The sequence below is a fragment of the Ornithodoros turicata genome, chromosome 4, assembly GCF_037126465.1.
Source record: "Ornithodoros turicata isolate Travis chromosome 4, ASM3712646v1, whole genome shotgun sequence".
NCBI classification, from domain to species: domain Eukaryota; kingdom Metazoa; phylum Arthropoda; class Arachnida; order Ixodida; family Argasidae; genus Ornithodoros; species Ornithodoros turicata.
The window spans coordinates 33,661,018-33,683,340 of record NC_088204.1 but is presented as its reverse complement, the minus strand read 5'-3'; the positions used below and the strand labels follow the sequence as shown (position 1 = coordinate 33,683,340).

General features: G+C 42.6%; 2 protein-coding genes and 1 long non-coding RNA gene across 4 annotated transcripts; all 3 read left to right on the top strand.

Annotated features, from left to right (window-relative positions):
- The first annotated feature begins 2,016 nt into the window (after positions 1–2,016).
- LOC135391416 (uncharacterized) lies at positions 2,017–4,243 on the top strand. Of its 2 annotated transcripts, XR_010421929.1 has the most exons (5): positions 2,017–3,043; positions 3,203–3,286; positions 3,480–3,633; positions 3,694–3,907; positions 3,969–4,243. XR_010421929.1 is itself a non-coding variant. In XM_064621673.1 (4 exons), the coding sequence occupies exons 1-4, from the start codon at positions 2,564–2,566 to the stop codon at positions 3,792–3,794; spliced, it is 819 nt and encodes a 272-aa protein (XP_064477743.1). In that variant the 5' UTR covers positions 2,017–2,563; the 3' UTR covers positions 3,795–3,927. The 2 variants fall into 2 exon arrangements, 1 of the variants encoding a protein (XP_064477743.1); XM_064621673.1 differs by lacking the exon at positions 3,969–4,243 and having other exon boundaries at positions 3,694–3,927.
- Positions 4,233–6,992, top strand: LOC135391415 (uncharacterized). The gene is made up of 9 exons (XM_064621672.1): positions 4,233–4,275; positions 4,358–4,420; positions 4,579–4,742; positions 4,839–5,025; positions 5,120–5,368; positions 5,456–5,627; positions 5,758–5,906; positions 6,007–6,210; positions 6,593–6,992. Exons 3-9 carry the CDS (start codon positions 4,653–4,655, stop codon positions 6,595–6,597), a joined length of 1,056 nt encoding a protein of 351 aa, XP_064477742.1. The 5' UTR covers positions 4,233–4,275; positions 4,358–4,420; positions 4,579–4,652; the 3' UTR covers positions 6,598–6,992.
- A 2-nt stretch (positions 6,993–6,994) lies between these two features.
- On the top strand, positions 6,995–8,740 carry LOC135391417 (uncharacterized). Its single transcript, XR_010421930.1, has 2 exons — positions 6,995–7,776; positions 8,039–8,740. It is a non-coding gene; the product is annotated as an uncharacterized LOC135391417 (long non-coding RNA).
- The last annotated feature ends 13,583 nt before the right edge of the window (positions 8,741–22,323 follow it).

Below are 22,323 nucleotides of genomic sequence, written 5' to 3'. Positions count from 1 at the left end.
TGTTTTATGCTATGAGAAAGGCAAGAAGGCACACAGGACATATGTAAAGTGAACAATGCAAGGCTGTAATGGAAAGCAGCGAACTATCCCTGACAGCGCACCAAGATTGGCTTAAGGGCCGGGTCCCATAGCCCTGCTGGAGTAGGCACGATCTCATTCATTTCTTCACGATATTTTAATGATATTCAATGAGAAATCGGACTGAGAATTCGTTCAACGTGTGAAAGCCGACCCTTTCTCACTAGCTGAATTGGAAGTCGTGGAACCCGGCTCCATCGTGTTGAGTGGCGAAGACCATATCAACAAAGCAAGTAACCAATTCAACGAATTGGTTCAGTGGGCGTCAACGAGAAATGTTGATTTCCAATTGATTTAATGGGATCCGACGCGTTGAGTATTACAGACTGCTCCAATAGAGGGATTGAGGAACTGGCCTAATGTGTATCAATGCTTAAGCACTTCCCTCAAAGTCATAGACTTTCTAAATTATTCCAGAGACTGAGCAAAACGCGCTTTTTATACTTTCAGTCATTAAGGCCCACAACGATTTTCCCAGTAAAATTGTATAAAGTGATTCTCACACATTATGCTGCTGAAGCCTCAGACATTATGTGCTGGTGTCTAAACCATACACAATACAATTCAACCATACACCACGTGACCCAAACACTTTCAGAATCGCCGTCAAATGATGGAGGCTGCCATATTGTGCCCCGAATTGTCCGATCGGAGTTGATGCATCCCGCTAGTCTTGGCGAAAGAAATCTCAACTATGTAATGGTTCCGTTTTTCCTGCTTTCTCTTGCTCATACCAAAGAAAAGTTTCGTAGATGACCAAACAAAACGATTAGAAACAGAAATGAGTTGCGTACTGTGCATTTTACCATTCTATTCAATGAGAAAATGTTTTCCAATTGAATTAATGGGATCCAACATGTTGCGTTACCGCTACTACAATAATTGAGAAGTCAGTTGCTAATGGAACGAGCGTAATGGTGTCCAACGGTACATCATCACTCTTGAATTAAGTAATAATAATTGATTAGGAAGAACGCTGTACATGGTGTACAACTTGGTGATGCCTCTTCATCTGTTGGCAACATTTCGGCGGGTGTCCCCCAGGGTTCCATTCTTGGGCCATTTCTCTTTTTGGCGTACATAAATGACCTGGTATCTTATTTGAACGAGCCAACAATTCTATACGCGGACGATACTTCCATATTTCTGCAGAGTTTCGATATAAACGATTTATTCTCACGCGCAAATAATACACTATCAAGGCTTCATTTTTGGCTGACTTTTAATAAGTTGGAGATTAGCCCGTCCAAGTGTTCATATGTCATCTTCAGGTCCCCCCAATTATTCACGAGTAGTTGTAATAGTGACTTGGTGCTTGGTCCTCATACTATTGCCAAACGCTCCTCAACGAAATTCCTGGGCATAACACTTGATGAGCACTTGTTATGGCACGACCATGTGTCACACGTATGCAACAAGTTTATTCGGGTACTTATGCAAGAAATAAGTTGAGGTTCCTCGTGCCGTTACGAGTTCTTAGAAGCGTTTACATGTCTCTTGTTCAAAGCCATATTTCCTATGGTATCGCATGCTATGCCCTAACATACGATTCCACAATTAAGCCTGTGCATGTTGCCCAGAAAAAGGCATTACGAGCGATGTTAGCTACGCCAAATAATGAAGGTATTACTTTTGCATTTAAATTGTTCAATATTCCTGAGGTAAAAGTTTTACTTCAGCGCAGGTTATGTACCATCGTTTACACACTGAGAAACAACTTATGTTTTTTACCATTTATTACTCTGAAGAGTCGTGAATGTACCATGCCACTAAGAAACCACGGACCGTTTTCCCTAGGTTTACCTAAGATAAGGACCAACTACGGCTACTTTTCTTTTCAATATTACGCTGTCAAGTTATGGAATTCATTGCCAGTGCATATACAAAGCAGCCCATCAATACATGTCCTTAAAGGAGCTCAGAAAGCACTTCGATCACTACCACTTTTTTAAACCAGGCGGTTATCCTGCCTATTAAAATGCACCACGCGCAATAATTCAATCAACAGACGCACAAATATCGCAAAATTCGATTTTAAAAATCGCGACCGTGCGCAACGGTGGCAATGACCGGAACGAGCAGACTAGCCGGTTACGTCATTTTGACGTAAGAAAGGGGCAGCCGCTGGTTGGGTTAGAGAAACGTCGTCTGCTATTTTTTCTCTGAACCACGCCGTAAGAAGCAGCGTCTGCAGAAGTGTTTCTTTTCGCTTTTTCTTTGATTTATCAGGTACAGTAAACGAACAAGGGTGCTGTTGTTCTGTTGTGTAGCGACAATTAGTACAAAACTGCGCAACACTTCAGCGTACGCTTCAAGAGGAACGCCGCATCGCCATAATCACTAGCTCGCCCGCCTCGATTAGCAACGTTGTTATAGTTACTCAGTCATTCATCTGGTGGTATATTCGTAGAGGCACGTTGTCTGGCACGATCCACAGCAATCCTGCAACTTACGAATTGTTATCTGTTCACGGCAATCAGTCGCGATGCCGCAGGCGTGCGGTGTTCGCGGGTGCGTAAACAGTGTATGTAATCGCTCGAAATATCGTCGGCACACGGTACCGCGGAAAGAACCTGCACGAAGTACATGGCTACGACTGATACAACGTGATGACGTCCCATCGAACGCTGCAATCGTCGTCTGTTTTCTACACTTTCGACCGGACGACTACGAACTCAACGTGTCACTTGTTGAAGGCTCCGGAGTTGGAAAATTCAAACATAGACTGAGACCCGAAGTGACGCCGTCGTTGAACCTACCTAATGCTGCCGCCGCGCAAGAGAACGTGGTACGTATGTCGCCTGTGACGTGCCTGCAACGGTACATACTAGAAATATATGTGTCGTGCACCTGCTTAGCACATTTTATAAATTTCAATCACTTTCCTCAAATACAGGCAGAACAACGTGTACCAGAAGGTGACAGCCTAAACGGTGACAGTGCATGTGCCAGCTTAGTCAGTCACGTAAGGATTCTCACTTTTTTGCCGTGCAATGTAACAATAACCACTATATTTTTATGATGATGACTGGGGAGTTTTAGCACCAGGGTGCAATACAGAGGCAATGTAAACATATATATGCTCTGTATGTAAATGCTGCTGTCTTGTAATGTTGCCCCACAGGCTTCTTCCTTTGGAAATGAAGAGAGCGGTTATTCATCTCACACCCAACCTGCTTCCCCTGTGCTTACATCTCAGTCTCCCAGTGTAAGTATCTCAGCAAGCATAGGTCCAACTTAATTGATTATGACTAGTACATCATTCAACCACTACACAGCATACATGCAGCTATGTGATTTGTAAAATATGTGTCAAATATAAAATGAGTATCACAGAGAGACACATATATTATCATTATCATACTTGTATGTCATTGTGTCTATACCTTTCTTTCATGAAGCCCGACATGACACCTACAACCGTCCTACAGTGCATGAACTGTGGGTGCAGGCAGCCCAACAGCGTACCTTTGACTGAAGAAAAAGGGACCCAGTACAGTTTGCCAAGAGAGTCGAAGTGGACCCAAACAACAGTTGTCCAAACTAGGAGAGTCGGTATGTAAAAACATGGGACTATGATGGCAACATGTAGCTGATACATTTCTCATCTTATAGGCACACAAGCAAATCATAATGCCAAATCTCTGCAAACATCGTCAACTCAAACAAGTGAAGACTTCTGTGAACTTGGGCCACAGCACTCAGGCATTCAATAAGAACCAAAACGGTGCTCTACACCAGTTATGAATGATGTGACAGAGACCACTATCGGTGACACTGACAATCCAGCAGACACCACCTATGTACCACAACACGACAGCCTTCTTGGGTAAGTGCTTGACTTCTTCAAAGTGCCACATTTTTCTATGTTACATTCAAAGTTCTTGCAGTGATAGCCCTCAAGCCAGCAGTGTCAGTCCCCAGGAGGAGAGAAAATATATAATATTCGAAAGCAAGCTGAAAGAACTGTTTCGTTCCTGCACCACATGCTTGAACCCATGTACTACAAGCTTCAGCTGTGTTGGTTCCCTCCTCCGAGTTGAGTCCTGCTGCGTAGATGGTCATACGTTTGTTTGGGAGAGCCAGCCATACATATCAAATAAGCCTGCTGGAAACGTCCTGCTGTCTGCAGCAATTCTGTTTAGCGGAGCAGGTCCCACTCCAACACTGCGGATGCTCAAACTGATAAATGTCAAGGTATAATTTGCATTCGGTCCCCAGAAATTATTCGCATGTAAAATGAGCAGAAGAGCTTACAATGTGTCCGCATTGCTTTTAGATCTTCTGTGATCACACGTTTTTCAACTACCAGCGAGGATACCTTCTACCAGCAATAACTGAGGTACGTTTTCTGGTAATGACATAACTTGGGAAAAAAATGTAGCCAGTTATGTATCTTGCTACCACAACTAGTAACTCGACTGCAAGTTAACCATTCTGATTTTTATATTTTTTTTCATATTTATTACTAGTTATTACTGAACTTTGCTTTTGTTGAAGGTATGGACACAGCACCAAGCGGCACTCCTGGTTGAGTTGCAGGGCAAGGAAACCGACTTGGCTGCTGATGGAAGATGCGATTCTCCGGGCCACAACGCAATTGCCTATCGTACAGTTTCTATGATGGGAAGCTGAACAAGGTTGTCCATACAGTACAGGTTCAGGTATATAGTACCTTCGTATACTTCATACATTTTGTGTGAAATATTAACAATAACCAGATGTCCACAATAAAACTTATTCACTTTATCTATCAACAGTCAAATGAAGTGGCATCAAGCTACCACATGGAGCTGGAAGCACTGCAGCGTGGCCTTGAAGAACTGCATGATTTCAACGTCGGTGTACGGTCTTTGACAACAGATCGGCATCCCAGTGTACGGAAATACATGCATACATCACACCCAGAGGTTAACCACCAGTTTGATGTCTGGCACGTTTCCAAAGGTATGTACTGTAGCAGACAGGTATACTGAAATTAGTTACAAATATCAACCTGCTATGAGATCCTTACTTTTCCTTTTCACATTCTTCTGTATAGGCATTCGAAAGAAGCTGATGAGTGCCAGCAAAGGAAAAGGTTGCGAAGCACTTGAGCTATGGTCAAAGCCTGTGGTGAATCATCTGTACTACTGTGTCACCCACAGCGAAGGAGATGCAGAGCGTGTGTTATCGATGTGGAAGAGCCTTAACAATCATGTGTGCAACATTCATGAGGGCCATGAAGGCCCATATCCACGCTGTCTGCACCCTGTCCTGGACGAGAACGACCGACCATGGCTCATTCCTGGTAAATGAACTTGCAACAGAGCTATTCAACATGCAATAGTTTTTCTCATTTGTATTAAATGTAATTATATATTATATTCCTCTGAAGGGTCACAGCCTCAGAAGAAGCTAGCAGAGATAACCCTGGCAAAATATCTGTTGAAGGATATTCCAAAGCTTTCTCCTGATGTTCAGACATCAAACTTGGAAGCATTCCACAGCCTTCTCATCCGGTTTGCTTCCAAGTCTGTTGGGTATGGCCCCAAAACTATGAAATGCAGGTTTGTAGGTCTCATCAGTAAGCTGCATTCTGCTAGAAATTATTTGTGTGCATGCCAATGTATCACAAATTTATGAAGTACACTTACATATAAGGCACCAGGATAATTACTTTCTCCATTGAACATGTAGGACGCAGCTAGCCATCCTGCATTTCAATGAAAACTCCAACAGGGCCCATGCTTTCACAGAAGATGGAGAACTGCGCTACCTAATGAAGCGATCGAAGGTGTACTCTGGAGAGTATGTTGCGCTGCCCATCAAGGAGGAGCCTACCTTCAGTAAGTGAACCACGAACGAGACACAAGTACTGAGCCGGTGCCATGTCAGCCTATCCATATTAAATTCAAAAACATGAGCACATTTTGTTGCTGTTTTCAGATTATGCTCGCAAGCTTGTGGACAAGGTGGTAGAGCTCTGCCATAAATGGCCTACATTTGATGACGCATGGGCTGCAAACTCTCCCGATGAACTGCCTAGTCTAACGAAGAACGAGCCCCCTGTAGACAAGAGGGCACTTGTAGAGGCCAGGCAACACCGTCTAGAGATGTGTCGCTGCTGCCTGTGCAAGGAAGATTCGCAAAGTACGTGAACCATCCAGATGCTGTATTGTCAAAAGTGCATAGCACATAACATACTATCCATGAAGACTTCTTCACACACACACAGACACAGAAGACGACACACGTAGGTTCTTTTGTTTCTTCTGTGTCCGTGTCTCTCGGTCTTCTTCATGAATCTATACCAGCTAGCCTGCACCCTTTTCCTTGTTTCTTTTATAACATACTACAGTGCTAAATGTCAACTATCGACATGTCGACAACGACAAGACTTGGCACTGGAGAAAACTAACAAACAGCAATTTTGTTTCACTGCTCCTTTGTATAAAATGAGTTGACAATGTAACATAGATCCACAAAAGTATGTATTGAAAATAGTTACGGTACATCAATTTTATCTCTACAGTGTAGGTCTAAATCCAGTGTAGTACGTTGAAGGGAACTTTTCCCGAATTGCCCACACAACACATGATGGCAGCACATGACGGTTCCCTTCGCCAAGGTGCCCCCAGAGCCAGGATGCACACTGCCGGTAGGCAACATAGCGGTACCTCCTGTAACAAACGGAACAACATCATTATGACGAGAACTGTATTTTTCTCCTACAGGGTCTGCTGCTTCATGGCCGTGGGCCAGCATGTCATTTATTGAACATGACACTGGAGATGACACATTTTGTTTGACAACTTCAATTTGAGCTTTCAGAAAGCAGCTTGCAGGTGAGTGACTACGAAAGAGTGAAACTGAACCGCAAGACCGATAGAATCATCTGTGTGGAAGGCTAGCTTATCATACTACGCACTGGGGACAAGGCATTTACTTCATGGCAGTTTCCATCTGTAGCTTTCAGATGAACAGTGACTACCTATATTACTCTGACACTCATGCAATCACCTCTGGAAGAGAGCATTACGGATGGTCTGGAGGAATGCATGTGGAGACATCTGAAGACTCTAAACAAATTTTATGAAATGGTAATGCAGCTGCGTTTGTGTTTCACTGGTACGTTGGAGTCTTACAATTTCCCTTTGACTTTTGTTGCGCATGAGAGCATCGTCATGGATGGCCTGGAAGAACGCATGTGGAGACCTCTGAAGACTCTAAACAAATTTTATGAAATGGTAATGCAGCTGCGTTTGTGTTTCACTGGTACGTTGGAGTCTTACAATTTCCCTTTGACTTTTGTTGTGCATGAGAGCATCGTCATGGATGGCCTGGAAGAACGCATGAGGAGACATCTGAAGACTCTAAACAAATTTTATGAAATGGTAATGCAGTTGCGTTTGTGTTTCACTGGTACGTTGGAGTCTTACAATTTCCCTTTGACTTTTGTTGCGCATGAGAGCATCGTCATGGATGGCCTGGAAGAATGCATGTGGAGACATCTGAAGACTCTAAACAAATTTTATGAAATGGTAATGCAGCTGCGTTTGTGTTTCACTGGTACGTTGGAGTCTTACAATTTCCCTTTGACTTTTGTTGCGCATGAGAGCATCGTCATGGATGGCCTGGAAGAATGCATGTGGAGACATCTGAAGACTCTAAACAAATTTTATGAAATGGTAATGCAGCTGCGTTTGTGTTTCACTGGTACGTTGGAGTCTTACAATTTCCACTTTCAAATGTATTGTTGAAAGCCCTACAGTATTTATTCCCCCATGAGTTCCAGACATGGTTTCCATACACCCACCATATGTTGTCTCCCTTCATACTAGTTCAAAAGACTATCTGGTATATGCATCTGGATAACTAACGACACTGGTGTCTGCTGATCTGAACATTGGCCTGCAGTTTTATATGATCTGGAAGATGTTGGTAATATAAGAAATAACTATGTACTTATATATTTCAGATTACTGAGAACACTTTTTCACGGATACTTGGTACAGAGGTACATGCTACTGTTCCTTTGTGTTGGGCAATGATCTTCTAAGGAACTGCGACAGACAAATCGAGGGAGAAGCTTTTCACAGTAACAACAACTTGGAGAGTGTGTGTGACGGGAATATATTTCTGTATCCCTGGGCCTGATTGTGATGATACACATCAAAGGTCTGTTGCTACAAACAACAGGCTGCTCCTGAGGCATTTCTGTGCATAAAAGACAGAATTTTCTCTGAAGTGTAAACATGCTCTTGCTATCCAAGACCTCGTGTACCAGTGAACACGCCTACTTGTGAATGCTGAATTTTGCTTTGAGGGCATGTTTCTCGCTCAACAGGCATATCAGAACATCATATGAACTGCCAGTCCTTGATAAACTACAACCTGTTCTAAAGAATTCATAAAAGCAAGGCATGAATGCAAAAAACTTGTTCTTGTCTCTTGGTAGTGAGTAATGTGCATAGTTGTTTGTTATTGTGTCTAAACAGAGTGACTTGTAGCAATATCTGACTTCTCCATTACAAAGTGCACATGAACGTATCTATGAATGATAATAAAATAATTCGAGGCTTTATATCGTGAAACAACTGTGATCCTATCTGTGAATGACTTATTGCTTGCAGAATAATAATTACCACTGTGAGTACAACTAATAAAAAGTTCATTAGGACGTTTCTGGCGTGATTCTGGGTAACAGTGGCCCCGCACGCATACTCAGTTTTTCTTTTTTTCTTTTTTTTTGTGTGTGTTCTATCATATGTTCCCAATTATATCTTTATGATGAACCATCAAAAATGACATTAACTTTGCAGCGAAACTGAACGCTGTCATTGTACCGATTCGCGCATTTCACAATGCTGCACCATTTACTCAATATTAGTCAAGGTTGTGAACTTACTCGTGGAGCGACGTGTTCATGAACACACCCTGATTTTCAAGTGATTGGAGGGCTAGCCGTATAACGACGTCGGTCAAGCACGACGCTTGGAACTCCGACGCCGTCGTGACACAGCCCTCCGGCTTCTTTTCGACAGCTGCTGGCACGTTGCGGCAGCAGACGTCCTCGCGCCGTGTTTGCATTGATCGGCACACTCCACATGTGCACCTGTTGCAGAGATCAACACAGTTAAGCAATGTCATAAAGTACCGCAACTATGGTCAACTTACCAATCATCCGAGCTGTCCCGTCGCTTTCTCTTGGCTGCCACATGGTTACCGACGACGCCAGCTAAGTTTGCGCATGGCGTCATGTAAGGCGTATCGCCATACGGCGTACAGTTCATTATTTTGCACCTCTGCAGAGTTCGAATTTCCCATTCAGATAGTGGCATCAAGTGCCGATATTCCGCAGGCACTTCGAAATCCTCCATCGTTCACGACAGGGAGAAAGCAAGGAAAACGAAAAGAAAGAAAACCGGGTAGAACTGACCCAGATAGAAGCGCGGAAGAGCGGTCGCCGCTTTCGACTTTTATTACGTCACGAATGACGTTTTTTCCTTCTCATCCTCGTTTGACCCGGAGGAGCGAGTCGAGTGGGAACGCGCGCGGCGATGTTCAAGTGTCTTTTTTTCTACGAAAAACATCGCGCACAGAGAAAATTTTCGTGTTAGTCATCAAGTTAAGTTACCTACTTCCACAACGCGTTCGGACCGGAAAATTTTTGAGATGGCTTTCAGAGCTCCTTTAAGACACAACTTCACAATTACTTTATGCTTCAAGCTACAAATTAGCTGTTCGTGGATTGACATTAACTGAATATTCTCATGTTACGGAATAGATCACGTTGTACTTACAAATTCATGTGTTTTCTCGTTTGTGTCTTGCATATATATTAGTTCTATTTATATCTGCGCATGATTTGTTGGGTTGCAGCTTGTACTTCATGAGTTCATTGATGTGTAATCCTCAGTTACTGTTTGCCGCATATTTCAGCTATCAATTTGAGTACGGATCAGTTACACGCGAATAGCGTCTGATCCTTCAAGGTCATTCCTTATGTAAATGATGATGTTCATTTGTTGACGAAGAGTCGGAATTCCGTATGTAATGCCAATAAAAGAGCTTCTCTCTCTCTCTCTCTCATTCGTGTTGAGGATGAACGAATTCGAACTAATTCGAACCACATAGTGGCTATTGCGAGCTGAAAATAGTTCGCGTTATTTCAAATGTTTGTGAACGCATTATGCTCAAAAGTACATGTGCCGTGGTACCTTGGTATTACACCTCTTACTGTAAGCTATTTTTAATGCATTCCGTACAAGAATCAGTGGATATATGTGGACGCGTTCTCCGTCAACGGTCAACGGATTAATCAGTCTCTCACAAAATGTTGGAGCGGTAGGATGTGTGCGGTCATCACAAGCATTCGGCGTTATTCGTGCTTGATTTCGAGGATTTCATCCGTGTCTAAGTTCAGTAGTCGATTTGTCAAGCATTCCCTTTTTTCAACGCCATTTGCATGTTTTTACCCCTGCGCACTAGAGCCGTTGATTGGAGGATAATGCAGTCAATGTGTTGCCACCCGCGCTGTGTGCATCGGTATGTAATATATCTTGGTGTTCACTTACGTTGACATGCTGCTGATCCAGCACCTTTTGCTTTGTCTTTCGAAATGTTATTACTTGAAGATTACCCTCGTACGACGCGGCTGGCATAGGGGCGTCGGCATTTGTCAGCAGGTTGTTCAAAGGAATCTCAACGAAGCTGGATGACCTTAATTTTCACACAAGCAAGTCAAGCTGGACAGGATTAGAAATCTCCTACGAAGCACAGAAGCGCATTATGTCATCTCTTTTGTCGGCACTGTGAGGACATGTGGATACATCTCTATGAACGTATGAACATTGTGGATTTATGTCGTGTGTGTTGTTGATGGACAGAATGCGTTCACAACATGAAAGTGCTCATTTAGGTTTTCATTATTGGTGTTTACTATGTCTTGCTAGGATTTTCAACCGCTTGGTGAATGTTCCCTCTGATAAAAAACATCACAAATAACTTTTACCTTTGTGTCTGCCAGCTTAAATATTTTCACATCTACTGTAGTTTTATATACGCAAGAACAAATGTCCAAGCAGGAACGGTATTTTCTGTAATTCGTTTCATCATCATTCAGCGAAAACATGCTTTCTGATGCAACAGAATAGTCACTGCACATTCAAAAAGTGCATCTCGTCAACGAGACTTTCAATGTAACTTTAATGAGAAAATCCTTGCTGCTGTACATTTGGCCAATGGGAAGCTAGGCTCGCTTCCAATGGGTGCCACTGAGCGCGGTTCCACTTCGTTCACATTGACATAATTGAATGACCGAATGACACTAAATTTCTGTCGTTTTCAATACGGTATTTGTCCAAATTTGTCGATTCGGAATGATAATTTTTTGTCACTTTCAATGAGAATTGTGAATGTGATATCCACTTAAACCGAATGAGATTTCTGGTGTATTTTGAATTGGACTATTTGCAGCAGGGAGCTTTACGCGAGTAGCAGCAGCAGCAAGGGAGCACCGGTGCAGCAGCCGCAACACGGCAACAGGGCAGCAGAGCAGTTTTCTACTGCCGCGGCTCTGCTGCTGGAGGCGTCCCATAGCTTTGTTGTGAATTAGCGGCAGCAGCGGCTGCCACTAGGGTGTCCAAAACGTGTTGGCAACTACGGCATTGTTTACGTTTCGAACTTTCGAACATTTCGAAGGCGTACGCACTAGCTAAGCCTTTTAGTACACACACGTAGGAATGCAATTCTAGGTGAAAGGCTGAAGCGTGTGAGATATATTATGGATCTGTAGCTCACAAGTGGACTGTAAAATGATTGTGGTGGTGGTCTGAGCCTCATATTACCTAATTGACTCTTCGTTGATATGTAGGAAGTCTCGTGGCATTCAATCAGGTAGGTTCGTCCTTTCGCACTGCTGTGCAGGACAGCCCCTGCTGCAGTTGTACGGAGACTCTTCTACATGATTTTGTCGAATAAATATCGCCTCGTTACTAGGATTCGATATTTTGCTTTATTGACTGTCAAATGCGCACGTTTCTGTTAGTGAAATAAAGCTGTCTAACGAAAACAAAGGCCTTTTCTGCTAGTCCTCACTAGTTTCTGCCTGTTTTCATAAGGTAACGAGTTCACTGTCTATCTCTACCGAACCTTTTTGTAGCCTGAACATTATCTATCTCTATCGAACCAAGGGCCAGTTTCATTTACAACACCCTAGCTCGCAAGGAGTCGATCCCCACGGGAAATGTGGTTGGCATGGTTTTCACGCAGGATGGACGTGGAAGTAACTTGCCCGTACGTTATCAGGTCACGGGTTATAAAGTGCTTACCAGAAAACAAGCGAACATGTTATCTGCAACTCTGACACAACATATGTTTCACGCACGTTTTGTCGAACACTTTATTAGCTGCAAATAGTCAAATAAATGAGCTGAATTATATCCCAGAAGCGCACTTGATGCGATACCGACGGTTGAACACGAACTCCAAACTACTGGTAATCACAAGCGTGTTAAGTTCTTCAGGAACAAATCACAAAACAACCAGACACAAACCTTCAGCCGTCACCGCCTTGCTAACCATAAATACCGTCGAATGAAAAACGACACCAACGAACATCCTGATTGGCTTGCGAGACCGGCTGCCCAGGCTGCAGAGCAACAGGGCAGCACAGCAACCAAAAATTCGGATACGGGAGCAGCAGGGCATTTCTGCATCTCGGCAGCGCTGCTGCTCTTGCCCAGTGCTATGGGACAGCTCCTGTCGCTGGAGCTCTGCTGCACCGGTGCTGCTGCTCTGCTGCTGCTGCTGCTCAAATCGAGGCTATGGGACCCCCCTTAATATGGCAACCGCAACACGGCCTAATACTGGTCCAATATTGGGGACCCACCATTGGCAGGTCAGTTTTGCCATTATCTAGTATGTAGCTTTATTGGATATTTCAGATAGCTGTATTATCTCGACAAAAAGCACAACGGTAACTTACGATTCGTGATTTTTGCTGGAACACTTGGGTTTCTAAGAAATTATGTTTCTTGTACCCCTTATGATCACTACTTTCAAGCATTCCGGCAACATATTAACTTTGCACTTTATTGAAAAATTAATACACTTATTTCGACAGTGCAACGTCAGGAATCCTGGTCTTCGTTCTGGTCGGAAGGGCCAGGACTGCATAAGTTGGCGGTTGTCTTGCGCTTCTGCCTCCTGCTGACTGTGTGACCCGCGCCAAAAATAAATCCCCCTGCGGCCTTGTACACAGCTGACTCCTCGTGCATAGGTGTCTGCTGCAGTATTGAACGTGCAACGTGTAGGTTACGTTGGTTACGTAGGTTACGCCTCTTATACATTAAAGGGACTATCGCATCCGGGAACGTATGTATGATACCGATAGGGTAATGTTCGTCACCGCTTCAGAGTCAACTTTGCCAAATTTCTCTTCCGAAAACAGCTTACATATTAAGTAAACGAGTTTTAAAGGTCCGCAGTCCATCTGCAGCCAACGCGATGATGACGTAAGCCAGGCACACGATTTGGAGCGCAGCGCAGGAGATTGTCTCCGAGATCGTCTGCTTGGCGTTCGCATCGCACTATAATAAGTGAAAAGTCCTCGGTAAATACGGCTGACTTTCGCTTACCAGTGTGAGTGCAGACGTAACCATGTTACGTGAAACACGGCGTTACGCTCCTGGCTGTACGAACACGTTCAATGTTAACCAGAAACAACATTCCGCGAGCCGGTAACAGAGAAGACGCCTCGCCCGCCCGCCTGGCGGTCGGATGCCGTTGAAAAAAAGCCAAATAGGTTGTATGCGATCCTATTTATGCTATACAAATTGATGTAGGATCCTTTATGTCCTATTTTGTATCATGTGAGAAAGTTGTGGGATCCTATATGTCCGATATTCATTCACATATAGGTGAGTCATAGGATCCTACATGTCTCGTATTAGGCTATGTAGGAGAGTTGTGGTGTCCTACTTGTCCCATATTCGGCAATATAGGAGAGTTGTAGGACACTACATTGCCTATATCCGGCTACGTAGCAAACTTGTAGGATCCTACAAGGGATCAAAAAGGAGCTATGGGAGATCTTACGTGACCAGTTTGATTTCATGTGGGGAGGACGTGGGGAATTATTTTGAGATATGGAAGTCATATATTAACACAGCAACAAACATTATTTCAAAACTGGGGCCCAGAACGAACTAGTCATATTCAATCATGTTTGTCAATGCGCATATATACGGCAGGTTATCAAATGCGAATTCTATTAGAACCACTGCAAAGGAATACATATTTTTAGGTTGAAAACAACTGAATGGACAGGTTGCATTCATTTATGGAACATGCATAGAGTATGCCCATTACTAGTCGACGAAACATCAAGCATACAATGATGCGTGCATTCCTTTGAGTGCTATTTAAACACAAACTTCGACAGCAGTGCGCAACCGGTCGAGGTGGCGGTTGATCCCCATCGAGCGACATTGCGGTGTCGATAGGGTTCTCGGTCTAATATCTAGGACTAAGCCGGTTCTATCAGGACGCGGTTTGTTGTGACAGATTCCCCAATCCTTCGCCTTCACCTGCACGCACACGGCTCGCAGGAAATCCTAAAAGTAGTCGAGATACTTGGAAATTCCATGCCTCCGTCTGCACTTCCGATACATTCGGAGCTCCGTAACATCCGCCCCGCTAGTCAGGTCGACGCCAGAATTTCCGTCCTAGTAGGACTTGAGTCGCTCTACGATCGGTCAAATGGAACCATGGGTCGGTCTTTAGCGGTTCGGGGGTTATGGGCAGAGACGCGTTCGTAACTCTGTTTTTCTAAACTTTGAGGCCCCTTTTCGGAAGGAAGCCCGCGTCGGACAGTTTTCATTTTTCTGGAGTGTACTCGCCTCAACTCGGTGAACGTGGCAAAATTTACTACAGCTGTCAAAGTCTTCTGGTTCTCGAGCTACCGGTTTCCGTGTTTACACTCCTCCCAATACATGGGACTGCCGGCTGTTTGTTTCCTAAAACCGTTTCCATTGCACCTACAGAGTCGTGTTTGACATAGTTTTGAAGCTCTTGGCGTTCTCTTTCCAACCGCTTTAATCCCGTAAGCGCGCGACTCTCCGTTCCCCAGATATGGGCTTTGGAGTTGGAGGGTCATGGCGCTGGCGCCAGCAAGTCTGGCTGACGCCGCTCGGAGACGCTTCCGTGGGTGCCGTTCCTTTAGTGCCGTAATCTCGCTTACCTAACGTCCAATTTACTGGAAATTTTGGATGCGTGTTCTTCGTTCTTTGCTCTACAGCTTTTCAATTCGCACCTCCCGTCTATTTACTACAGGTTATGGCGTTATTCCCGAAATTCCTTAGGCTGACTCTCTTTCTGCAACCTTCGTCCCTGTTTTTAGGTTTGAACCCTGTGGGAGATCTCAATCACCTATTAACGGATTCGTGCACTCCGAACACCGAACGGCTAGAAACTTGCGGGATCTTTCTATCTCTCTCCATTCTGGAGTGAGGACAACATGGCAACAGCGGCTCGTTATACATGGGGCTGGGGCATTTTTTTCTATGTCGGTTGTTTGTTGGCGTAGAAATGTGATTAAAGACTTATTTTGACAGGAAAAACGTCCTCTTTCCAATGGCACTGGTCGCCCGTACGCGCGACTTTCTGCTTTCTGGATGTAGCGCGGTAGCGCGAGGAGAGCATGGAGGAAAGCCGTTACAGGCGGCGCGGCCTTGGAGCTTGGAATGCCTCCAGCTCATTTGAAAGGAAAATCTTAGAAGCGTTCGGACGTGTGTCGAGAGAGCTCTCGTTCGGGAAGCGTCTTTCGTCGTAGTGCTGTGACTGTATTTCATGCCTTACTAGTGGTATCTCGACCTGTTTCTGTGTGTGTACCTTGGAAGACCGAAAGCCGTTGGATTTCGTGAATTGAAGGTTAGTTGTGTGCATGTATGCCATGTTTCGTGCACCTTTTGCTTGGTATTCTTCCTAGCGTGTGGGTTCCTATAACTTTATCCGCTCAGTGCGATTATTACCCTATTGTTACCTATTGCCTTATCCTCCATTTGTAATATTGTGCTCTTACCCTGTTGGTTAACCTGTATCATCACTTAACATCAGGTTGATATCATGTGTGATGCTTCAGCGGCCCTGCTACAGGGTACCGGTGCTCTAAAGATGCAGATCTTCCTTTTTTTGGTTATTAATTCATAATAACTCGGCTTGGGTCATGCATATTTTCCCCGAGTGTGGAAGAAATATGCACAGAATGTAAACAACCGCGGATATTATAAGTCAACGTGCATTGTTTTCATCCTGTTCAGGTAATGCCGTACTGACACCCTTGCTGTAGCCCCAGTTGTCATAGTTAATTGATCTTACTGCTAACAAACAAAACAATTGTCTTTGGACCTCAAGTAACAGCATATGTGGGAAGTCTGGTTAACCTGTGCACGAGTTTTGGCACATTTTATGTGACACATAATGTATTATCCCTTGTTAAATCTAGCTTCCTAACTCGCTTTATTGTTTCAGATGCCTTCAAGAAATATATCTTAGAGCTATCATCTAGCATGATCTGTAAAGGTGTTGAAGACGCTGTACATCAGGCAAGAGTGTGATTGTTCAACAGACATGTCAGAGGGATGATGAACGATATCAATAAAAAATAAAAAATAGAAGCTGCATGATTTGTTATTTCCTAATATACACAGCACAATAGGGTGCACAAATTATACAGGATCACCACGAGAGACTTGGACCTATTTGCATGTAGGACCCAATGTAGGTCCCACAATCAAATAGGATCCTGTTTATATGTAGGATCGCATTTGCATGTAGGTCCCACAACCAAATACGATCCTGTTTATATGTAGGATCGGATTTGCATGTAGGACCCACAATTAAACAGGATCCTATTTGTATGTAGGTTCCTTCATCATGTAGGACCTGGTGTCATAATACCATATGGAGTCAAGTAGGAATTTCCAATAGGGAAGGCTACCAAGGTCCCTCCGGTCGCTCCGTGATTGGTATTCTCCATGTCAAAGGGCAGGCAGTGATTGGCCTCGTCCGTGTGACGTTTCCAGAGAGGGAATCCCGGAATGCGTCGTCTGCTCTTGACAAGTTTTATGTCAAACTACACAGGAACAACGCTGCCAATTCGCGTCGGGTTTTCGGCGTTATTATCAGTGATGATCGTGGAGTAAAAAAGCACTACAGTTTTGGAATCGACCGGGACGGATGCGATAGTCCCATTAAAGACAGCAGCCAATTTATCACATCACTCTTTGTGAAAGTCATTAATTAAATCAAAATCTAGAGGGGAGCGCACCTATAGTACTACTTCTACGGAAAGATTCGTCCTAAACAATAGAGCACTGAGCCAGATTGTGTTGTGTGACGTCAGCACTTCCTTCCATTAGCTCTGGCTGTACCTGCGTTTCAAGGTAGCACGCCTGTGCTCTGGATAGGAATCCTTTACAGATGTATAGGAATACATTATCAGCATCAGTGGATTATTTGCTTTATCGCACACTAAAGATATAAAATGTATCAAATATATATTAAAAACTACAAAAACTATTACAAAAAGCACCTTTGCTGCATTTATTGAAGACCATATGACGCAACTATAACTTTTAGAAGTCATCAATTATGCTCGCTCTTTATGGAAAACATCATGTATGCACGAAGGTTCAAAAAAAAAAAGATAGAAGAAAACTTAGACTGGCGATTAAGCACTTCCCTCAAAGTCATAGACTTTCTAAATTATTCCAGAGACTGAGCAAAACGCGCTTTTTATACTTTCAGTCATTAAGGCCCACAACGATTTTCCCAGTAAAATTGTATAAATTGATTCTCACACATTATGCTGCTGAAGCCTCAGACATTATGTGCTGTCACTGGTGTCTAAACCATACACAATAGAATTCAACCATACACCACGTGACCCAAACTCCTTCAGAATCGCCGTCAAATGATGGAGGCTGCCATATTGTGCCCCCGAGTTGTCCGATCGGAGTTGATGCATCCCGCTAGTCTTGGCGAAAGAAATCTCAGCTATGTAATGGTTCCGTTTTTCCTGCTTTCTCTTGCTCATACCAAAGAAAAGTTTCGTAGATGACCGAACAAAACGATTAGAAACAGAAATGAGTGGCGTCCTGTGCATTTTACCATTCTATTTAGATAAACGTGGTTCACCTCAATGCAAGTTTCGGTTTCTGCTTTGTGGCTGTCAGACCATAAGCTACGCCAAGGTAACTTTAATTAGTGCCTCAAGGCGCTGTTTGTTAAAACCGCTACAAAACACTCCTTATCGGCAATCATCTGCGTTTGCTTTCCGGTTTCCTGTGGCAATAATGTGAACATGCCATGCAAATGCGCCGTAGAGGACTGTAATCGAAGGTGGGACAGAGGATAAGGAGTACCTTTCCACAAGTAAGTACTGCACTTTCATGCACGTTGAATTGTTGTAGTTTATGTTTATCTGAATTGGCTTCATATGCGCGTGATTCTACGACGTATCACCATCTTCGTTATCCAGTGAATATATTGTTGCAAATTCGTACTACGCAAAAAGCAAGATATATTTTCTATGAAAGATGAAAGCCACATCTTCTGGATTACCGATTCATATCTGGATACATCTTCTGGATTATTTTCTAGCCTCTTTCAAATGTATATATATTTTCGAAGCGCGGGTTTTGTATGAGATATCTGTGGTATTGAAGGTTCTGATAATCTAGTTTTCATTTCACCTGTTATCCAAACAATACAGCACGAAAACGCTTGGATGTGGAACATAAAGCGCAATCATTAAACCGATACTGTTAAAAGTTAATTAACGATTTTTAGGTAATTAGTGATTTGACGGTTGAGCAACATATGGCCAAAAACGTCCGCCGGCCCAGAGATGATAGAAGTGAAAACGGCATGTCTATAGCCCTTATAGTTTTTTATGAAAAACCTGTATCGCCTAAAAAAAGACACCCTGTATAATGTATTCTGAATTCATCAATCAAGACAACAAACGAAAACTTCAGAGTTTGGAATAGGACAATAGTAATTTATCGAAATAAACAAGCGTATAACTGAAATAATAAATGTAATCTTTGTCATCATTATATTTCATTAAACACATCGCATCGCAATGAAAACAGTTTGTATTTAGCATGGTTAGATTGAGAACAATGACTGCAAAGAAAACGAATATTCCACACAACGTGCAAGAATTCTCATATGGAATCAGAGCTGGCCATCAAATAGGTTTTACCTGACTATACTCTGTACACCTTCAGCATCTGGTTGATAGAATTGCCGGAGAACCATGGGTCATTGAAATTTAGAGGCATGACACATCACTATTTGATTACAAAAAGGATCAATAATCCTTTGCAAAACCATATCATATTTCATGAATTAAATTTGACAGTGCATGGATATTTCTCACGCAGTTGGACTAGCTATCTTAGGCATGAGCAAAGGACAAATGTATAATTGAAAGTATGTGATAACATCTTTTGACAATATATGTTGAAAGGAATCTCTTATCAAATGTTGCGATGTAAATGGAGGATTTTGCAAGCATGACGCGAGGAGAAGTCTACATTTCTAACCTCGTAATCTTGTAACACACGGCACACAAACGTATATGAGATAAATTCGAAGTGGCAATGATATTTTTGGAGAAGCGAATCATCAGAATTGTTTAACCAATATACCTTGAGGATGAGCACTATGCATAAACATAATGGAAGTTATGTAATCTTAATTATAATAAGCAGATCAGCACAGCTCAGACATGAACGTAGATCCAACTGACAAAATGTACTTGAGATTTCCCTTAGGCATACTGAAAAACTATCACCCTATTCTTAGTGTCATAGCATCCGGACACTACAAATGAAAAAGCCATACTTCTTTTTCTTGTTTATATTTTCAAAGTTAAAACTGTGCACTCTTTCTTGCATTTTTAAAGCTATAGATTAAAAAGTTTATAGTCACACATATTATACGACATATTTGATTGCGACTTAAACGCTAAAATTCATCGATTCACTTCCAGGAGAACTGGAGACTACCACACATCAATAAGTGGTTAATTAAAATTTGAACGGAGATTGCGATTTACGATCTGTGTTGTAGAATATGTAATTTCACAATACGCAAGCTTTAGCTCGCTCACGCTGACAAGCACTCTTTTGCGATGACAGAGAATTTCAATCGAAGAGTTTGATATTTTCTATATACAGTACAACGCAATGTGGATTCTCTGCGCCATGGAGATTATTACGAATAGTTTCCGAATGAAATTTAATTAGAAATCGAAGAAAGGGTCATCCGTGTCCTCGCAGACGTTTCGGCAACACGCCGGGCCACGTTTCCCCAACGCCGTACCCGAAACCGAACGCGGTTTTGCGCCCCGACGCGTTAACGCGTTATCGCACGCGAACGTGTTGCTTTTTCCGGAAACGGGTTCGTCTACACACATTCTACAACACAGATTCGAAATCGCAACACCCGTCCAAATTTTAATTAAACACTTACTGACGTGCGGTAGTCTCCACGTCTCCTGGAAGTGAATCGATAAATTTTAGCATTTAAGCCGCAATCAAATATATTGTATAGTATGTGTGACACTATGCCCAACTTTTTAGTCGATAGCTTTAAAAAATGCAAGAAAGAGTGTACAGTTTTAACTTTGAAAATTTAAAATTAAAAAAATCATATTTAGTGTGACGTTTGCGTTTTACCTCATTATGACCTAAAACTTAAAATTAAAGTATGGCCTTTCCATTTGTAGTGCCTGGATGCTATGACACTAAAATAGGGTGATAGTTTTTCAGTATGGCTACGGAAAATCTCGAGTACATTTTGTGAATTGGATCTACGTTCATGTGTGAGCTGTGCTGATCTGCTTATTATAATTAAGATTACATATCTTCCATTGTGTTTATGCAAAGTACTCACCCTCAAGGTTAAACAGTTCTGATGATTCGCTTCTCCCCAAATCTGATTGCCACTTAGAATTTATTTCATATACGTTTGTGTGCCGTGTGTTACGAAGATTACGTGACTAGAAATGTAGACTTCGCCTACACGTCATGCTCGTAAAATCCTCCATTTACATCGCGACATTTGATACGAGATTCTTTGCAAAATATATAGTCAAAAGATGTTATAGACATACTTTCAACTATACATTTGTCGTTTGCTCATGCCTAAGAGCGCTAGTCCAACTGCGTGAGAAATATGCATGCACTGTCGAATTTAATTCATGAAATATGATAAGTTTTTGCAAAAGATTATTGATCCTCCTTTGTAAACAAAGACTGGTGTATCATGCCTCTAAATTTCAATGATCGATCCTTCTGCGGCAATTCTATCAACCGAATATTGAAGGTGTATAGAGCGTAGTCGGGTAAAACATATTTGGTGGTCAGCTCTGATTCCATATGATAATTCTTGCACATAGTGTGGAATATTCGTTTCCTTAGCAGTCATTGTTCTCACTCTAACCATGCTAAATTCAAACTGTTCTCATTGCGATGCATATAATTCAATATAACGATGACAAAGATTACATTTATTATTTGAGTCATACGCTTCTTTATTTCGATAAATTACAATTGTCATATTCCAAACTCTGAAGTTTTCGTTTGTAGTCTTTATTGATGAGTTCAGAATGCATTACATAATGATGTCTTAATATTGGCATCTTGAATCCAGTGTTGATTAATGCAATCGATACGTTGTTGCCGCAATTTTTTTGCTTCAGCAACTTGCAGTTTGTTGCGACGAACTTGCACAATCTCTTATTGATGTTTCCTTTCTTTGTACGAAGATTCTTGAATGGCGTACAAAAGAGTATTAGATGAAAATCGTTCGGTGGTCCACCGCAGTTGATATGTTCGTTGAGTTTCTATAAGTGATGATACATCAGACCTTGGACGACAATTTTAACTTCTGCTCATTCGACATCGTTGCAAGAACTGGTAGAAGAAAATAATTGCATTGCCGTGGTAGTTGAACATATCATGTGATAATAGATGGGTAGAATCCAGCGACCCGGTAGAGAAATATGAAGGGAGTTGCCTCAGGACAGGAGCCGCCGGTATTTCGAACAGAGACTGTTCTTCTGGGCACCGTTCTCATCATCGGCATGGTATTTAAAGGGTTATGTGTGACGTGTTTAAGGTTCATGCGAGTTGTGGGTCAACAGCCCGGAGGGAAGAAAGGGTCCGTACGGGCTTCTACGACCAA